The 20,330-nt window shown below is 36.5% G+C and overlaps 1 protein-coding gene across 2 annotated transcripts in view; it reads left to right on the forward strand.

Moving 5' to 3' along the window:
• The first annotated feature begins 745 nt into the window (after positions 1 to 745).
• Positions 746 to 20,330, forward strand: part of ankib1b (ankyrin repeat and IBR domain containing 1b) — a 36,450-nt gene continuing 16,865 nt past the window's right edge. The window contains exons 1-9 of one of the 2 annotated variants that reach the window (XM_048152117.1): positions 746 to 934; positions 4,420 to 4,684; position 4,924; positions 5,925 to 6,224; positions 7,942 to 8,124; positions 8,320 to 8,437; positions 13,314 to 13,522; positions 18,820 to 18,908; positions 19,028 to 19,172. In XM_048152117.1, the coding sequence (XP_048008074.1) occupies positions 4,497 to 4,684; position 4,924; positions 5,925 to 6,224; positions 7,942 to 8,124; positions 8,320 to 8,437; positions 13,314 to 13,522; positions 18,820 to 18,908; positions 19,028 to 19,172 (1,233 nt within the window). In that variant the 5' untranslated portion in view covers positions 746 to 934; positions 4,420 to 4,496. The remainder of the gene's footprint in view (positions 935 to 4,419; positions 4,685 to 4,923; positions 4,925 to 5,924; positions 6,225 to 7,941; positions 8,125 to 8,319; positions 8,438 to 13,313; positions 13,523 to 18,819; positions 18,909 to 19,027; positions 19,173 to 20,330) is intronic. The other variant, XM_048152116.1, reaches the window with a different exon arrangement.

Here is a 20,330-nt window from a genome sequence, read left to right on the forward strand (position 1 = left end):
CATTAAATATAGATGAAATATTTGAAGTAGCAGTGATATTGCTGTGAATATCATGTTTTCCAATATTTGTTTTTGTAATGTTGCTGTTTTCTAAATTGACTTAATTTTAAGTAAATATGTTTTAAAATCACAAGATGTGATATTGTTTTATCTATTCAGTGTTACAATCAACAAACACTAACAGGTACATTAGTGTTAGTACTTAATAAGAAGTATTAACTGTCCATCATTGCACTTTAAAAAGAATCTGTTGAGGCTCTTGTTGGTGAATAGAATATATTTTTGGACTATATATTTTTCTTTGTATCTGTCAAAATAGTACAAGATTATCCTACAATATATGTGACACCAAATAAGGGTAGCACAAAAGTAATCTAAATGTAATCCAAAAGTAGTCAGATTACGTTACCAAAAATGTGTAATCTAAGAGATTATATTACTGTTACAAATTTTGTCATGTAATTTGTAATCAGTAACTGATAACAATTCATAAGTAATCTACCCAGCTCTGCATATGTAATGTCATAGAATATTTTACTGGTGTCATAAAAATTAATTATTCGCTTTAATTGCTTTAAAATATGTATAATCTTGTTTTATTTATAATATAATATTTCTCTGATCTAAAAAATAATAAACAGTGAAATTGGAACAAATTTCGATTTGTAGTAACGAAAAGTCATGCTTAAAAATAAGACCGCCCTTCCTTTCGCTTCTTTCGTATGAGAGCGCAACTGATGGGTCTTTTATTTTGACATACAGAATTCCAGTGAAGGCTTCGGCGTAATTGACGGAGGCTTCACGGCGGCCGAGGACCGTTCACAACAAAGGCGAGAGGCAGATTTTTATTTGGTCAACACAGTTTCATCAGATAACCGCTAAATTATTCAGAGTCAGAAATAGAAAAAACGACCGCTATCGTCGTGCTAATTGGGTAAGTAGGTAATTTAGATTTTATCGGTGAAATTACTTGTTTGTAACGACATGCAGTAGGATTATTAATACGTTTATGTGTCAAAACAACAAATCGACTAGTTGACAGCGGTTAAATTGCGTTTATTTCTTAAAGTTATGCCTGTAAACGGTATCTCTCTCTCTCTGATGTAACGTCTTGGTTTATAATGACAAGTTGCCAAGCTAACTCAGTTATCATGACTGATCTGAACATAAGCGAGCTAGAAAAAGCGGATAGCTCATGTATTGATTTTATAATTACAAGTAAGAGATGCGCTTTTATGCGCAATAAGGAATGCAGGGAAAATAAACCATCCAGCTTTTAAAACAGTCGCTGAAATCACGCCCCGATGACTATTTTTGTCGATGTAAATAATGTTTTGCAAGACATAACAGCACAGTCCAGTTGTGATTTTCTCGTGATTCGACTGTGTATCTATGCAATGTGTATGTAAATGGCAGAGGCTGTAAACACGTCGCCCTGCCTCTTCTAGGAAATCGACGTTTGGCTATAAACAGCGCAAAGAATCTGGAGCAGCACACACACAGCAGCTGACTTCCTGCATGCCGAGCATTTCACTCTCCAACTGGAGAAATTAAACGTTAACTTATCTTAATACCCTTACAAAAGTTGCCATGGTAACCATAGTTTCCGCTCCAAAATGCCATAGTTACTACAGTTATTGTTGCTACTGATAAGCCATCAAAGATTTAATTTGAGATCTGCTTCAGGCAGTGTTAGTGTTTTTCAGTCTTATTTGTCTTTTGAAGGTGCAGTGAGTATTTTTTGCTAATTCAAAATGTATACAAACAGGTAGCACTCTTATAAAAATAATGCACATCCACATAAAAAGAAGGCTGCAGATAAATCAGGCTTCTAGAAAAGGCTATTTTATTCTACATGGAGTGGGTCGCCCACTTGTGGGTGCTGCCATGCTGACATCACATGACTAGCCTTATGCAATTGAAAGAGATGCCAATAACAGATAAAAGTTTACTTCATATGTTTTAAAAACAGACATATTATAAAAGCACATCTTATCAAGCTAGCACAAATCAACAAACATTATTTAAAGTCCATTATATGGATGTGTATAGTATGAGATGGAGAAAAGCATACAAAACAAGAAACAAACAAGCTAAACAAAAACTTATGTGCACTTTTTTGTGAATGCTATTGACATTTCTATAGTATTATGGGAGTAGCAAAGTGTTTTATGGTGAAAACTATGGTTAGCATGATATTATCTTGACAAGAACATTAAAATGGGGCACTTTTTGATATAAAAAGAATAAAATTATCTGTGTGTTAAGCCATCATAACCAAGTGGCTTTCTGATTTCCAGATGTTTAATGATTGATGGTTTGGTTTCTTATATTTGTGTATATTTTGCAATGGAGAAGCTTAAAGAGAATTGTTCATTCAAAAATGAAAATGATGTCTTCTTCTTTTTTTTTCTGTGGAACATAAAATAAGATATTTTGAGAAATGTCTTGGTGTTTTTTTTCCCGATACAATGGAAGTTAGTGGGAATCAAAACCATGGTTTGGTTACTGACATTATTCAAAATATCTTCCTTTGTATTTCACAGAAGAAAGAAAATGTCTTGCGGGTGAGTAAATAATGACAGAAATTACATTTTTGCATTCACTATCCCTTTAATGTTGTGACACCCCTCTATAAAATATAGTTCACTCTTATCGCTCTATATAAGTCAACTCAAGACCACCCAAAAGAGGTTAGCCATAAAACTAGGCCAGTCGAGTCGTGTTTTACCCATGAGGTTGCCTGTCTGTGGTGAAATTGAGTCTGTTTTTGTAAATGGCCCTATTTATTTTTTCTGCCGTTGAGATACTACACCCATAATGCCAGTGTAAATATGAACACAACTGACACCTCAGGTGTCCGTGTTGACAGATGGCATTTGTGGGGGCATAACTTTTGCCCTGCTGAATCCTGCCCCTCGACAGAACCTGCTCGCAGTAGGCCGACAGCAGTTGGCGGAGGGAGCCGGAAGCCCCTAGTGTTCCTGGAGGAAGTCTGTTTCTTTCCTCACAAGCTCCTGCAGAGACTGAGTCAGTGTTGTTGAGACAATTAACCGTCTGCTTCTGATCCAAGACCTGTTTTAATTCCTCCCTCTGGAAGGTTGACAAGTATTTGTGTAGATGCGCTGGTTTTAGGTCAGTTCTCAGAGGTGTCTATGCTCTTGCAGGTCTTCTAAAGGGCACACATGTGAAGTGGGACATGTTTAACATCTGCTTCTGTCAGGCCTCTCCTGTGGTTAACACGTGACTTTGTTTTGTAAGTGCTGTTTGGTTATGGTGGCGAGTCAGTTCGCTCCTACAAAGCACTTAAGGCCTGTTCCTGCAGGTTTTGACTGCATGTGGTTGAAAAGGTTATAGGTTTAATAGATCTTCAAATAAGATTTATTTATTCTAGTTTTGCACAAAAACATGCCCTCTGGTGGATTTAGATTTTTCCGATATTTACTATGACCATGTATGTACACAATGAAATTCAGTTGTTGTCAGTTTGCCTTTTAGAGCTTAATCCTGTTCTGTACACACATAACTCAAATGCATTCTACAATCGAATTAAAAAATTCAGATAGTGACAACTGCATTTACAAAAATTTGTGTGTACGGAGCCAACCTGAACAACTAGTTGTTAATGATGTATTTAAACACATATCAGAGATCTTTCTCTATTATGTATGTGCAGTACAAGAAAACCACAGGGAAAGAGGCTTGACTCGTACGTGTTGCCAGATCTTGTTAGAAACAACACCAAACAAGAAGAAGCCCGTAATAAACCAAAATAAATCCAAATCCTTTAGATTGAAAATAAGACCAAAATATTGCGATCCGCAACTTCCCGCTTTAACTCCATAAACGTAATTGTTTTATGAGCCAAGCCCAAAAACTCTTATATTAAGTGGATATGGCAACACTTCAAGAGAACGCTTTGCAAGCCTTCTGAGCATAAACAAAACACAAGTGTCTGTTAACAGTGGTTTAGTCAAAAATTGTAGAACATAATGAGTCTTTGCTCGCTGTAATATTACTTCGGTCAAAAATAGTGGAACAACCAAACGCCAGAACATTGGAATTATTGCAATTTTAGGAGCGATGGTAATGATAATTCAGGGGATTCACTCCCATATTTAAATGCGTTTGTCACTCTTGAAACTTTACAGTCTTTACAGTCAGGGGTATCCAGTTCCACTCCTGCTCCTGAACGGCCACTGTCCTGCAGAGTTTAGCTCCAACCCCAATTAAACACACCTGAACCAGCTAATTAAGGCCTTACTAGGCACACTAGAAACAAGTTGGAACTAAACTCTGCAGGACAGTGGATCTCCAGGACCGAACTTGGATACCGCTGGCCTATATGATGTAGCTAATGCCTATCTGATGAAGTTCTCCATACAGTGGACACATTGTTTGCTTCATTCTTCTTCCCAGGAAGCGCACCATGTCAGCTATCTGTGGGCCTACAGGCTGAAGAGGTCTGATCGTTCTGGAGAGCTGGAAAGCGAGAGATGGGGAACACAGCCACCAAGTTCCGTAAGGCACTGATCAATGGCGATGAGGTTCTGGCCTATCAGCTCTATGAGGGCAACCCTCAGTTCAAAGAGTCACTAGACCCGAACACCTCATATGGGGAACCGTACCAACACAACACCCCGCTCCATTACGCTGCCAGACATGCCATGACACGCATACTCAGGTAAGACATGGATTCTTCAGTAATATTTAGTGTTTTGGTTATCTCTAGCAGTCAATGGGTCAATGGCACTGTTTTGGCATCTATTAATGTATTATTTTATAAAAATTTAATTCATTTATTAAAATACATTTCATACAATGACTTGAATACACCTCTTCTATGATGAGCATGTTTTCAATTTTCTGAATTAAAATTAATTTTGATATATTTGAGGGGGCATAAAATAAAAAAAATGTCAGGGTGATATTGTGGCATAGTCTTTTATAATTATTTCTTATGAAAAATATTACACAAATATATGAAATCATCATGAAAAACCTTATGACTGTGTATCAAGGTCAATATGTGTCTTAAAAATATCTCATAATTTGACCTTTTTATGGGTTTTCTGGTTGTAAAATGTCATGTGGTGCAAGAATCTAAAGATGTAATGATTTTTATGAATTAATAATTTGTTATATTTGTTGAAATACTTTTTTTTTTCTAGAAAAATATATTTCAATTAAAAAATCATGATAAATATCATATTACTTATATGATATACCTTTTTAACTTGATGGTTACACACCTCTTGACATTTTTAGAGTCATTGAACTGTAACTTTTCTTGAAAAAAGTTTTCAAAACCATATTAAACCAACCATCATGAATACAGTGGGAACAATTTGAAGAATTATGTGAAAAAAAAAAAGGTTGATGCGGGTCAATGACTCTTGTAAGTCATTGACCCGCATGACAATTGAATCTGACGCACTCGTAGGCCATCTGTCAGGCTCCAGTCGTGATTTTATAAATGATGGTTTCCTTGGTACATAATGCTTTCATACTGTAAGAAGTACTCAAATCATGTACAATCACATTCTGCTGTTTTTCCTGTCCAGTTTGAAACACTTTGGCCTAAAAACTGAAGAACTTTAGAAGCCAAGCTTTGAAAGTTATTTTAAGGCAAACCAGCTGTTTCAACTACAAAAGTGCTGAAGATTCTGGGTCTGAATCAGCAGACCAGTGTTGCTCAATTTATAATTGTTGGAAAGAGACTTTGGAAAGTTATGTGTTCTATCTGGGGGTGGTATGGTGTCAAAATAACCATCAACTTGTACTTGATTGTATCATCAGAATTTTAATATCGATACATCCTTAAAATCTGTTTCTGAAGCAAAACTACTAAATGTGTTTACCATTCCCAATATTTAAGTGCTTTTTACCATTTATTTGTGACTTACCATACTATCTTTTTGCAGGTCCTTCTCTTCAGCAAGGATGGGAACCCCAACAAACGTAATGTGCACAATGAGACCACACTGCATGTGTTGTGCATGGGCCCGCATATCCTGCTATCTGAAGGGGCGTTGCAGCCGCGACTGACCCGGCCCTATGAAGATGAACGCAGGCGGGCTGAGTGCCTCCAGATGATCCTAAAGTGGACTGGTGCTAAGCTAGATCGTGGTGAATATGAGAGTGCAGACGTCAGTGCCACCGATAACAAAAAGAACACGCCATTACACTATGCTGCTGCCTCAGGGATGAAGACTTGTGTAGAGGTATTAAAACACATTGTAGCCTAGGTGCTTGTATCTGTCAAAATGTGCGTGTGCACTGACACCATTTTTCTGACCCAAATCATTCACTATTCCCTATGTAGTGAACACCATATATTGAATAGGGAACAGTTTTTGGACACAGCACTTGCCTACACCGAAAAGGTAGCACGATTCTAAGGGTACGTTTACACGACAACGGTGTACTAAAAACTGAAAAGTTTTTCCTTTGCCTTTTTGCGTACAGACTACAACGTTGTCAGGCCAGTAGTTGGCGATGTCACTTTGTAAAGAAACACTACGTGCCTATAGACTGAACAGGTAATACACAACGTTTGAAACCGTTTTCAAAAGTTTGTGTTTTCAGGCCCCCAAAACACTGTTGTTGTGTAAATGAATGGCCAAAACGCACACAAAGTTTTCTGTTTTTAGTTGAAAACGGTGTTGTGTAAACGGCCCCTAACATCTCTCTGTATAGGCAGCTCGTGGAGACATTTTAATCGTTCATGATCTAATATCGTCATATCGCATATATAGACCTCTGACCTGGAACATTTGGAAATCTTGAATGAAGTGTTTGTTTTGACAATAGAGATTAAATCATCTGTGTGCAGAAGCCTAAGAAATCCATTCAAAAGAAAGTTAATTCCTAAAAAGTGTGCAAGTTTATTGGGTAATGCTTTACAATAAGTTTAAATATGTTTTTAGTACCTTTCTGGGCACTGAAAGCGTAAATTAACTTATTGGATATAGAGGCCTAACTGAGCTATAGGATTTCATCAAAAATATCTTAGTTTGTGTTCCGAAGATGAACGAAGGTCTTACGGGTGTAGAATGACACGAGGGTGAGTAATAAATTACATTATTTTTGGGTGAACTAACCCTAAGTACTTACCCTCATGTCGTCCCAAACCCGTAAGACCTTCATTCATCTCTGGAACACAAAATATATTTTTGATGAAATCCGAGGGTTACTGAACCACACATTGGCAGAAACGTCATTGTACCTTTTGAAGTCCAGAAAGGTATTAAAGACATTGTTAAAATAGTTAACGTGACTGCAGTGTTATGAAGTGACTAGAATACTTTTTGTGCACAAAAAACAAACAAAAATAACGACTTTATTTAACAATTTGCACTGTTGTCATACGCAGTTGACATAGTGAACGCAGCACAGGCTTCCGTGTTTATGTCCGAACGCCGGCTCAGTATTGATAACGCATTATTTTTTAACATATTTACATTATTGCAGCACTTCTCCTCCCAGTCTGTCTGAAACGCTCTGTTTAGTTCCTGTCTCTATGAAGCTCCTCCTTCGGAAAAGTGCAATGTGCTCTGGTTGCTCTGTTGGACCATTGTGTTGGACTAAAGGTTAATAATTGCTGTAAAAATATATTTCTCATTGTTAGTTCAGGTTAGTTGATGTATTAACTAATTTTAACAAATAAGACCTTATTATTAAATGTTTCCAAATATTATTGTAAAATCTAACCATTTCGTGTTTTGAAACCTCTTGGAATGGATCCTCAATCCTTTACCTGTATTTCATGAAATAAATGTGTTGATATTTATGCATGAACGGTACAGTATGTTTTCATAGTTCAATGAACTCTTATCTCAAAAGATCCAGGAAAATTTGATTCCTCACATCATGACCTCATAAGTCTATTGATCTTTCCACTGTATATTAACAGCATTTCCCTCTTGAACCCGTCTGCAGTTTCTGGTGAAGCGTAGTGCAGACCTGTTTGCGGAGAATGAGAACAAGGAGACCCCATGTGACTGTGCAGAAAGGCAGCATCATAAGGAGCTTGCGCTCAGTCTGGAGTCTCAGATGGTCTTCTCCACTGACCCCCATGCTGAGGATATCGAGGCAGAGTATGCAGCCTTAGACCGCAGGGAGGTGAGCTCTCCAAATAAACTCTGGAATTTCTGGACGTCAACATTGGCCTCAAGCCCTGATGTCCAGATGTGACAGATTTTAACCTGCATTTTTTTTTTTAGACAAATAAAAATAAATGAGTTTGATGCAGATTACTAAATACTGATTTTGGTATGACTCATTAATTAACATGTAACTCTCACGTCTGTATTTCAGTTTTATGAAGGTTTGAGAGTGCAGGACCTCAGGAGACTGAAGGACATGCTGATAGTGGAGACGGCAGACATGCTGCAAGCTCCTCTCTTCACTGCAGAGGCTCTTCTTCGGGCTCACGGTATGATTGTGTCACAAGATATTTTGACTCCATTGGCAGGCCCAAATTTAATTATGGTATGTGTTGAAAGAACTACATTCTTATTGGTAGCAGAAAACTGGGTTTTTCTGAGGTCAGCCCTCTATAATGTGTTGTAAATCACTTGCATATTCAGCTAAAATTTCACACGAGGCGACTAAAAATGTCTTTGATAATTAAATTGTACGATTTCACACCTGTGATTGAGCTAAAAGGCAAAAAATAAGTTAAGCGCAGATGTAATTTGATTGCCTGCTGAGCTTTACACACTATCGCTTGGCTGAGAACACCCTCTGTCAATTTCTCTCACATGCGCACTCAACTGAAAGAAAGAGAGAAGCTTACACATGCCAAGTAAAGAGAATTGATGCGCTAGATCTAAATGCAGGACTCTACAATAATGACTGCCCGATGGCCTAGAGTTGATGGAACTGTCCCGTTCAGGCCAGTGCTGCATAGTCATGAAAGTTTATCATTTGCACCTATTTAAGCCTTGCTAATTTAAACATTCAAGCGCAAAGAGACAAAAAAAGAAAAGAAAAAAAGAAACAGAATTAAATTTTGTACCCACTCGCTGTGTGAGAAGTTTTGTGTGCACACATTTGAAGCGTGGACCCAGAAAGCTGCGTCTGACAGCACGTGAATACTAAATTGAGTTCTCTTTCACATCTTCTTGTACTTGAACGGACAATTTCGCACTAAATTTTGTCAAAATATTATCTTGGCGAGTATCCTAGTAAATATAGTCGGTTATGTCTTAAGTAAATGTAAACCGTCGAGAAAGACAACGCATGTGTAACAGTATCAGTATGTTGGATCTGTCTTATAGGTTCAGTTCACCCAAAAATGAAAATAATGTCATTTATTATTTACCCTCATGTCGTTCTACACCTGTAAGACCTTCATTCATTTTCGGAACACAAATTAAGATATTTGGATTAAATCTGATGGCTCAGTGAGGCCTCTATAGACGGCAGTGCCATTGTAACTCTCAAGATCCATAAAGGTACTAAAAACATATTTAAAACAGTTCATGTGAGTACAGTGGTTCTACCTTAATATTATAAAGTGATGAGAATACTTTGTGCGCCAAAAAACAAAATTAAGACTTTTCAACAATATAGTGATTGGCCGATTTCAAAACACTGCTTCGGAGCTTTACGAATCGAATCAGTGATTCGGATCTCCTATCAAACGGCTAAACTGCTGAAATCACATGACTTTGGTGCTCTGAATCACTGATCCGATTCTTAAAGCTCCAAAGCAGTGTTTTGAAATCGGCCCATCACTATATTGTTGAAAAGTCATTATTTAGTTTTTTTGACGCACAAAAAGTATTCTTGTTACTTTATAATATTAAGGTAAAACCACTGAACTCGCATGAACTGTTTTAAACATGTTTTTAGTACCTTTATTGACCTTGAGAGTTACAATGGCATTGCTGTCTATAGAGGCCTCAACTAACCATTTAAAGGTGCCCTAGAATTAAAAATTGAATTTATCTTGGCATAGTTAAATAACAAGAGTTCAGTATATGGAAATGACATACAGTGAGTCTCAAACTCCATTGTTTCCTCCTTCTTATATAAATGTCATTTGTTTAAAAGACCTCTGAAGAACAGGCGAATCTCAACATAACACCGACTGTTACGTAACAGTCGGGGTGTATGCCCCCAATATTTGCATATGCCAGCTCATGTTCAAGGGCAGCCAGAACGTCTGGATCTGTGCACAGCTGAATCATCAGACTAGGTAAGAAAGCAAGGACAACAGCGAAAAATGGCAGATGGAGCAATAATAACTGACATGATCCATGATAACATGATATTTTTAGTGATATTTGTGAATTGTCTTTCTAAATGTTTCGTTAGCATGTTGCTAATGTACTGTTAAATGTGGTTAAAGTTACCATCGTTTCTTACTGTATTCACGGAGACGAGAGCCGTCACTATTTTCATTTTTAAACACTTGCAGTCTGTATAATTCATAAACACAACTTCATTCTTTATAAATCTCTCCAACAGTGTAGCATTAGCCGTTAGCCACGGAGCACAGACTCAAACTCATTCAGAATCAAATGTAAACATCAAAATAAATACAATACTCACATAATCCGACGCATGCATGCAGTATGCATGATGAACACTTTGTAAAGATCCATTTTAAGGGTTATATAATAGCTGTGTAAACTTTGTTTATGCACTGTTTAAGGCAAGCGCGAGCTCCGTGGGTGGGAATCGTGAGCATTTAAAAGGGCCGCAGCATGAATCGCGCATTTCTAATGATGCCCCAAAATAGGCAGTTAAAAAATTAATTTAAAAATTAATAAAAAAAAATCTATGGGGTATTTTGAGCTGAAACTTCACAGACACATTCAGGGGACACCTTAGACTTATATCACATCTTGTAAAAAAACGTTCGATGGCACCTTTAAAGTGACAGCAGCCTAATATTCCGGCTGCTGTCTTGTGTTTTTAATATTAATCAAACAACAAAATACAAAAAAAAATCACTCGCTGCTCTTGAGTGAATAACTTTGTAACTTATTAAGGATTCATCTATGATGTCATCTATGATGACAGAATTTTCAGTTTAAAGCAAATGATCTATGGAAGGTGGGAATTGATTGGACTTACATTTAAGCATTTTTTTTTTTTCATATTTTCATTTAAAATACTCTTGACTCAAATTTGATGGGCCATGTAATTTTGTTTGAATGAATACAATGCTTCTGACTTTTATTTATATGATGCTTCTGATTGTTATTTAACAAACAAACATGTAAGGGGCGAGAAATATGTAGAACTTTGTGTGGGCTGGTCGTTTGAATTCTGTGTAAATATGCATGTATATATTCAGTGCAGGTCTACTTATTCGGTTCATTCTGGTGCAATCCTTACTAATTCCTAACTCATGAAAAATATAGCATGTGCATTCGAAACGGGTATGGTATTGTCCCTGGAGAAGTTCAATAAACTGTAAGGCATTTCGCTGTACACTAAATTTAAAAAGCATTTATGATCTCAGAGCAGACCAAGATCCCTTCTCCTTAATTTTACAAGAGCACTCATGTTTAGAGCTGCTAAACTCTCTGGCACAAGACTCATAATTGGATCAGTGCTTTCTTTAATAATCTCCAATTATGTGAGCAGGCTGTCTAGCAGGCCTTGTTCCAGATGACTAGAACCCATGGGAGAAAAGGGCAGAGCTCTGATTCATGTGCGCTGCTATTATTGCCACAGCCTCTCTGGAGACCACCAGCTGAGGCTCAAATATGCAGTCTCACCTTCTTTTAATCTTAAACCCAAATTCACACTTTTGACTCCTAAAACTGATACTAAACACAATAGAGTACAAACAGTTGGGCTAGCCGGTGTAATGCATTTTGGTAAACCTTGCTTCTTTCTTTGGAAGTAAGGTTTATTTGGTTGTATTTATTTATTTGTTTTGCCTTGGACTGTGGACTGTGTTATCTGTCTTTTGCTGTCTGGACTGTCTCCAGGATTTCCTCTGCGAAATGGCATTTCTTATCTTTTCTTACCCTCATTGATGCTGACTGAGAAGTTCATTCAAAGATATCAAAGTATATTTGCTTTTTTTAATGTCACTACTGTCCTATTGTGTATCCTTGAACAAGAGGAAGAGCAACCTTTGTTCTGTTTACAGAAAACTGGAGCTTAAGAATTTAATGTCTTTACACTTATTATGGATTGAATGTCTTGACATGCGTTTTAATAGTTATTTGTAATTGCTCAGCTATTTTTTTTTTTAATTAGCCTAAGTCCTCTGGCAAATGCCTTTTTTTAGTTGTTTTAGATGACTAAAAGTCTGGGAATTTTAAAAATTCTGGGAAAGTAATCAGTTTTATCTAAAGATATGATCATTGAAAGATATGATCAAATCGCCGGACATAGCCATGCCTCCTCCAAAAACACGGAAAACACACACAGCTGCTCTCGGCAAAGCGGCACAAGAGACGGCGTTAAACTACCTCATGTCTCAAACATGTCGCACAACATTACAATAGTAATGAACTCAAACAACTTAGAGAGCTTGTACCTGACTGTTGCAATTCATTTCGGTGTTAACACTGTTGACTGTTGACATGGAAATGCATAATTCTGCAAAACTTGCTAAACTCTAACATATATGTTTTCAGATCATCAGTGCCTTTTTGCAGCCCTTTTTGCACATGCTCATGGGTGCTAGGTTGGGAAGATTAAGTAAAACACCGGCTAGAAAATGTATTCTTTTAAGACAAAAGCTCTAGTTGGCTGACGTCTGGCAACCCTAAGCATAAAAAGCTCCTGGAGGCTTGTTCAAATTCTGCTCTTTTTTTTTTTTTGTGTATGTGAAGAAAATATAGATACATTTTGGTTGTTTTTTAAAAATATTTTTTAAAACTACGTTTTGGTCTTGTCGTCTTTCCTCAACGCATGTTGATATAGTCACAGTTAGTGTTTAATGATGTTGGTGTTGTCTCGTCTTAGTCATGGAAAAAAAGATTGTCAATAAACATTTTTCATTGTAGTTTACTTTAATAAAATTACCTAGCTATTAGCATGCTTCACCTCCTTTTTGTTCCGAACATATGGGAGGGTACCAACCATGACTGGCAGGTTTAATATGATGACAATCAAGTGCTCTCATATCCTGTGGGAAAACAATCTACTTAACATCTGGGGTTTTTTCCACTCAGAGGAACAGCCTTGTTGAAATTGTTGTATCATTTGTAAATTCCGGCTGATTCAAAGCATTTGAAAGGTGAAATAATGTACATTTTTAGAATTGGTGTGACTTGGTGTCATGTAGTTGTTTTTGCCAAGCACACTGACCCAAGTATCCCTTTGAAATTTAGACTGGGACAGGGAGAAACTCCTGGAAGCTTGGATGTCTAATGCTGAGGACTGCTGCCAGCGTTCGGGTGTTCAGATGCCCACTCCCCCGCCTAGAGGCTACAACACCTGGGACACCCTGCCTTCACCCCGTACACCACGCACCACTCGCTCATCCATCACCTCTCCGGACGAGATCAGCCTGACCCCTGCTGATGATGATCGCTCGCTGGTGAGGGATCAGATTTCCTTATAGTGATTAGTAGTTAATTCTACAGCCTTTTCTGTGGAGATGATATGCAATAGTTTGTTTTTCATCTTTCTGCAATTTGTGCAATCATGTAATACAATTTAATGCTTAAGCGATAAATTCGGGTGTTAGATGGGGCTACTGAAAGTTTGTAGGTTCAAATCCCATACATTTGATTAATGAACTGCTACTGTCATTCCCTGAAAAAGACATTTAACCTCAGGTTGCTCCAGGCCTGAAATAAGTGTTGTGTAAAGATACTAAATGCAAATTTTTCTTTTCAAAATCTTATTTGTGCTACACAGAGCATTTCTATAAAGCTATTCACACCAACGTCGAAAATTCACCTGCAGATAAACTTTTTTGCATATGAAAATGTTGCTCCAACATTCTTTCTCCATATTTTACATTTCTCCATATTTCACAATATTAATTTCATATGCATTTTATTCAATAAAAACAAGGACTGTTGAAATATGAACATTTAAAAAAATGAAATTTAAAAGATTTTACTGTAGTGAACCAGTGTTAATTTCGTTGACGAATAATTTTCGTCAACGACATTTTTTCACGGACGAAAACGAGACGATGACAAAAAAAAAATGCATTTTGAATGACTAAAACTATGACTAAAATCTACTCTAATTTTCGTCAATGAATAAAAACGAGACGAAAATGAAAGAGAGGGATGATTTGGGAAGATATCCAGTCAGAACTGCTGTCCTGTGTGGAAGATGCGCACATTTGAATTGTAATGTGCTGATCTAACCGCGAGAAACGCGGCGCTGTTGCGCGCTCTACAGGCTCGCGCAGCAGCACATCTGACTGCTGCGCAATTAATGAATAGCGCATATTTATGCCATCCGATTGCTTATAAGTTAATGTTGATGAATTATGACAATGTTTACTACACAATGTTTATATGGTAGCATGTTTTAGACGGTTGTAAGAATGCATATTTATCTCCCTCATGAGCAGCATGCTACAGTGCAGACTGCAGACATTTCAGAATAAGAGTGTATTTCGGGATTGTTTATAATTATTATTTTTTTCCTGGTCATTATTGTTATTTTGTTTAAACAATAAACTGTATTTAATTTAATTTCTATTTAATTCATAGTAAACTACTGTATCTTCTGTCACAGGAAGGAAAGACTAAGAACATTATTTGACACATTATTCAATATATTTTTCAAGTATAAGGGTTATTATAGTTAACTAAACCTAAAACCAAAGAAATCTTCATTACTTGAAATAAACATTAACTGAAATAAAAGATAAATATATAAAAATGTAAACTTATTTTATTTAATAGTTTCTAAGCTTTAGCTTAACCTGAGGTATTAAAAATAAACAAAAAATAAAAACTTATAGACATTTAAAAGCAAAAACTAAAAGACATAAACACAAAAAATTACTAAAACTTTTAACTAAAATTACAATGAAAGCAGGAAAAACTAAAAATCAAATCTAATAATTTTTTTTTAAATGAAATCTATAATAGTAGCCTACCTCAATGATAAGTGTGTCAATCCCTGAAAAGTACTGAATTTTGCTCTTTCGCATGTTTTTGCAAAGTACAGTTGGGTGAGCATAAACAGTTTAGGGAATATCAGATGTACCTATATCAGTGTATTGGATCTGTGGAAGCATTTTTATTGGAAATGCTTAATGCTTACAATTGAACTAAATTAGATTTTAGTCGACTAATTCTACTGTAGATTTAGTCGACTAAAATCTTATGAGATTTAGTCGACTAAAATCTTATGAGATTTAGTCGACTAAAATCTTATGAGATTTAGTCGACTAAAATCTTATGAGATTTAGTCGACTAAAACTAAAACAATTTCCGATGACTAAAATATGACTAAAACTAAATGGCATTTTAGTCAAAAGACTATGACTAAAACTAAATCAAAATTTGCTGTCAAAATTAACACTGTAGTGAACATGTTAATGCATACATTTGCTTTTTTGAAAGATAAGAAAAAACAACTTCAATATGTATAAGAATTAGTTTCAAAAATGAGTTTGGACCTATACTCACAGTCATTGTTGAGGGTAATGCAAGTTACGCAATCAGATTACCTTTTTAAAGTAACCAGTAAAGTAACGCATTACTTTTAAATTTACAATAAAATATCAGAGTTACTTTTTCAGATAAGTAATGCAGGTTACTTTGTTTTCCCATTTATTGACTGACAGCTCTTCTGTCCTCCTGTTGAGAGAAATCAGGAGTAATGTGCAGAGGCGTTGTGTGCGCAGTATAAACATGGTTATTGTAGCTCTAGACTAAATGTGAGCAGGCATTTACTCATCACACTTGCACAAAACAGATTCAGTATTCTCAAAATGAATAAAAACAGTGAAATGCAAACTCAAAATATTACACAAACCTGCAGTAATAAAATTTTAGATGACACAGATATACTTTATGTATTTAATCTCACTTTATTGACCATTGTCTTTCCTGCTGACCTTCGATGACCCAATTTAAACATACAAATAAGCAAAAATGACTTTAGATAAACATCACATTTGCGTTTCTTTCTTTATTTTGTGTGTTGTTGGCTGCATCCAAAATCGCATACTTCTTTGAGTAGGTACTTATTTTGAATAACTTTGAAAATAGGTACTTATTTAGATGATCTTTGTGAGTGCTAAAAAAGCAGCTTCTATGTAGTATGAATGTAATCCAGTCCGGACATACTATATTCGCCATCTTGTCATTATCGTGTGACCTACCAGTTTCAGTTGCGTTGCTTCACTGCCATTCACAAATTCTCTCACATGACCTCATGGGATAGTAAAGTGTACACTTCCGAATCTCGCCGGAAGAAGTGTGAATTCAGACATTCTTCTTTTGCCACATACTGTTTTTCGCCAGCTATACAGGAAGGAAGTATTCCATTTCGGATGCAGCCAAAGTGTTGAACTTTCTTCTCCTGCAAGGAACAGCAAGGTACAGACTGTACAGGTGTGAATTCGCATTTCCTTCAGCCTGAGGCTTATTCATTTCACTTTTGGTGTGACATAGCCTTTACATTTGGCAAAAATGTATTTTTTTTTTATAAAAAACAAACAAGCAAGCCCAGCCCAGATGAGAAAAAGTAACGCAAAAGTAGCGTAACGCATTACTTTCCATAAAAAGTAAAAGTTTGTAGGTTCAAATCCCATAAATTAAAGGTGCCCTCAAATGAAAAGTTGAATTTATCTTGGCATAGTCAAATAACAAGAGTTCAGTACATGGAAATGACATACAGTGAGTCTCAAACATCATTGTTTCCTCCTTCTTATATAAATCTCATTTGTTTAAAAGACCTCCGCAGAACAGGCGAATCTCAACATAACACTGACTGTTACGCCCCAATATTTGCTTATGCCAGCCCATGTTCCCAACATTATGAAAGGCATTAGACAAGGGCAGCCAGTAACGTCTGGATCTGCACAGGTGAATCAACAGACTAGGTAAGCAAGCAAGGACAATAGCGAAAAATGGCAGATAATGGCAATAATAGCTGACATGATTCATGATATCATGATATTTTTAGTGATATTTGTAAATTGTCTTTCTAAATGTTTCATTAGCATGTTGATAATGTACTGTTAAATGTGGTTAAAGTTACCATTGTTTCTTACTGTATTCACGGAGACAAGAGCCATCGCTATTTTCATTATTAAACACTTGCAGTCTGTATAATTCATAAACACAACTTCATTCTTTATAAATCTCTCCAACAGTGTAGCATTAGCCGTTAGCCACGGAGCACAGCCTCAAATTCATTCAGAATCAAATATAAACAATATAACAGTATACAATACTCACATAATCCGACGCATGCATGACAAACACTTTGTAAAGATCCATTTTGAGGGTTATATTAGCTGTGTAAACTTTGTTTATGTACTGTTCAAGGCAAACGTGAGCTTCTTGGGCGTGGAGCACGAGAATTAAAGGGCCAGTAGCCCTGAATCGGCTCATTTATAATGATGCCCCAAAATAGGCAGTTAAAAAAATTAATTTAAAAAAATCTATGGGGTATTTTGAGCTGAAACTTCACAGACACATTCAGGGGACACCTTAGACTTATATTACATCTTGTAAAAAAAAAAGTTCTAGGGCACCTTTAAAAGTAACTTCCCCCAACACTGCTCATAGTATAATATATATACGGAGTGTCTATTTACACTAAGTTCAGATAGCCCATCTTGTTAGCAGAGGCTATTATATGTCGGCTTAGGCCAGCTGATTGAACATGTTGAATAGCCGTCGGGAAAAGAGATTGATTGGCTGTTTAGCTAATTAAACCAGCGCACAAGAATGAAAAACGAAAGTGACAAAGTTTGCAAATGCCGAAGACAAGAGGGCACACAAAGAAGGTGCTTATAAATTTATCTACATCTTCATCTTTTTGTAACATACCAATACGCGAATATTTTCATAACGGTATGGTCGTATGTAGTCTAATTAATATAAGTGAAGATAAAATGATCAGCACGATTCATATTCAAAATGGTAAGCGAGCGCTGCTTTGTTTACGGTTTGTGTATTCGCATTCATAGTTCACGTTCCCTTTTTTTGAATGACGAATACAGAGTACTGTCATCTGCTGTTGTGGACGTCTGCTGTTGTCTCTCACGGAGGTGCAGAATGTACATACTAGTTGGCTGTTGGCTGCCAGCTGATGTTTTTGCGGTGTGTTCAAGCACACCTTTTTTGCCCAGACACAGCTGACGTGAGCCGACACCACCTTCTGCTTTCGTCACTGCTAGTGCTTTGATGTCGATTTGGTGTGTACCAGTCTTAAAATGACAAATTAGTTTAAAAAGTAAGCTGATTTTGGCACATACTTTCCAGCATATCACGCAGCATTGTCTGTATTTTTCCGAAGACCTTCAAAATGCTTTGTGAAGTAAGCTTGGTTTCATGAGCGATCAGAACAGTCTCAGTATGTTGTAACAATCAGTTCTTTCATGTATCAATAAAGAAGACATTGTCGTCTAAAAACGGGTTCCTTTCGGTGCATTATCACCACTTTTACAAAGCCACAGTCTACACCCGAAATTAACTTGATAATCATTGAATAGGCATGAGGAGTTTGGTTAAATTTCTTGAATAGTGCAGTTTGTCATGAGATGAATCAGCTAAATGGGATTTTTATCAAACGTTTATTATTGTGGTCCTTTTTATACTGCTTCATCTGTGTATAATGTATTTTATGTCCAGGTATATAATGTAGATGTGCTCTTACTAAGGCTGTTTTATTCTCCGCTGTCAGTGCGGCATTTGTATGTGTGCAGCCTCCATGTTTGAGGAGCCTGTTGATATTCCATGTGGTCACGAGTTCTGCAGAGGATGCTGGGAAAGGTGAGTTTTTTATTTTTTTTATTAGAGCCTTTCAGCATTATAGTCACATTACAATCACTGTCAGTTCTCACCACTGCTGTAATATCATGTAACAGTCAAATGTACGTTGCCCTTGGCAGTTTTCTGAATCTGAAGATCCAGGAGGGGGAGGCCCATAATATCTTCTGCCCAGCCTTTGACTGCTTCCAGCTGGTTCCTGTTGAGGTCATTGAGAGCATTGTGTCCAGAGAGATGGACAAACGTTATCTGCAGTTTGACATCAAGGTATAATTACATGATCAGATGCAATTATGTGGATAGATGTCATTGTAATTGTATTATTTTGTGATATCATGAGTTAAACATGAGGATAAATTAAGCAATACAGCAGTCAGTCAGCATTAGGCCAGAGTTTTGATTTACCTTCATTGATGGTTTTTCAGTCACACAGATCAGTTCTCAGTGGAGTTTGTGTTTAGTGTTATTGTGAAGTCAGTCCAGAACGGTGGAACATTGAAATGGGAGCTGAGAGGGTTGAAGTAAATGTAACAATGGCAGCTCTCATCTGAGAATGTCTGAGAATGACACTTCTCACACTGGGGAGTCCCAAGCCTTTCATTATGTTACCATGGTGATGTTGAATCTTCCACAGGGGTGTCTGAGCTCTCTTGTTGCCATTTTCAGGGTCAGAGTGTACTGGTGGACTTCTGGAGCTTTTGGTAAAAATTAACTTGCATCCCGGCATCATAACAAGACTCAGCAAATTAGATGAACCGTAGCGAAATATTTTAGTTCAGAAGTTTCGGGTCTGTAAGATTTTTTTTTTTTTTTTTTGAAAGAAAGTAAAACTTTAATTCAGCAAGGATACATTAAATTGATCAAAAGTGATTGAAAAGTTGTTACAAACGAAGCAGCACAACTGATTTAACATAAATAAATATAAATATTTCTTGAGCACCAAATCAGCATATTAGAATGATTTCTGAAGGATCATGTGACACTGAAGACTCACGTAATGGCTGCTGAAAATTCAGCTTTGACGTCACAATATTACTGTTGTTACTCAAATGAATGCAGCCTTAGTCAGCAAAAGAGACTTCTTTTGGAAAACATAAAAAATATATACTATATATCTATATCTTTACATATATTGGGGGTGTAACGGAACACAAACATGACGGTTCAGTACGTACCTCGTTATTGAAGTTCTGGTTCGGTACAGCACGGGGGGAAAACTAAATATAAAATCGCTTCTTTCTTAGATGTAAAATTTCTTATTTTTATTTTATTTTTATTTATTTGTTTAGTTAACAGGGACATTGCACATTAATAAAACATTTCTGTAAATGCACCAGAATTAGCCGAAAGGCTATTTTTCATCTGTAGTCCCTGGACAGAATGTTACAAGTCACCGTAAAAAAAAATATATATATAGTTAAAAAT

The sequence above is a fragment of the Megalobrama amblycephala genome, linkage group LG13 (assembly GCF_018812025.1).
Source record: "Megalobrama amblycephala isolate DHTTF-2021 linkage group LG13, ASM1881202v1, whole genome shotgun sequence".
Lineage (NCBI taxonomy): Eukaryota > Metazoa > Chordata > Actinopteri > Cypriniformes > Xenocyprididae > Megalobrama > Megalobrama amblycephala.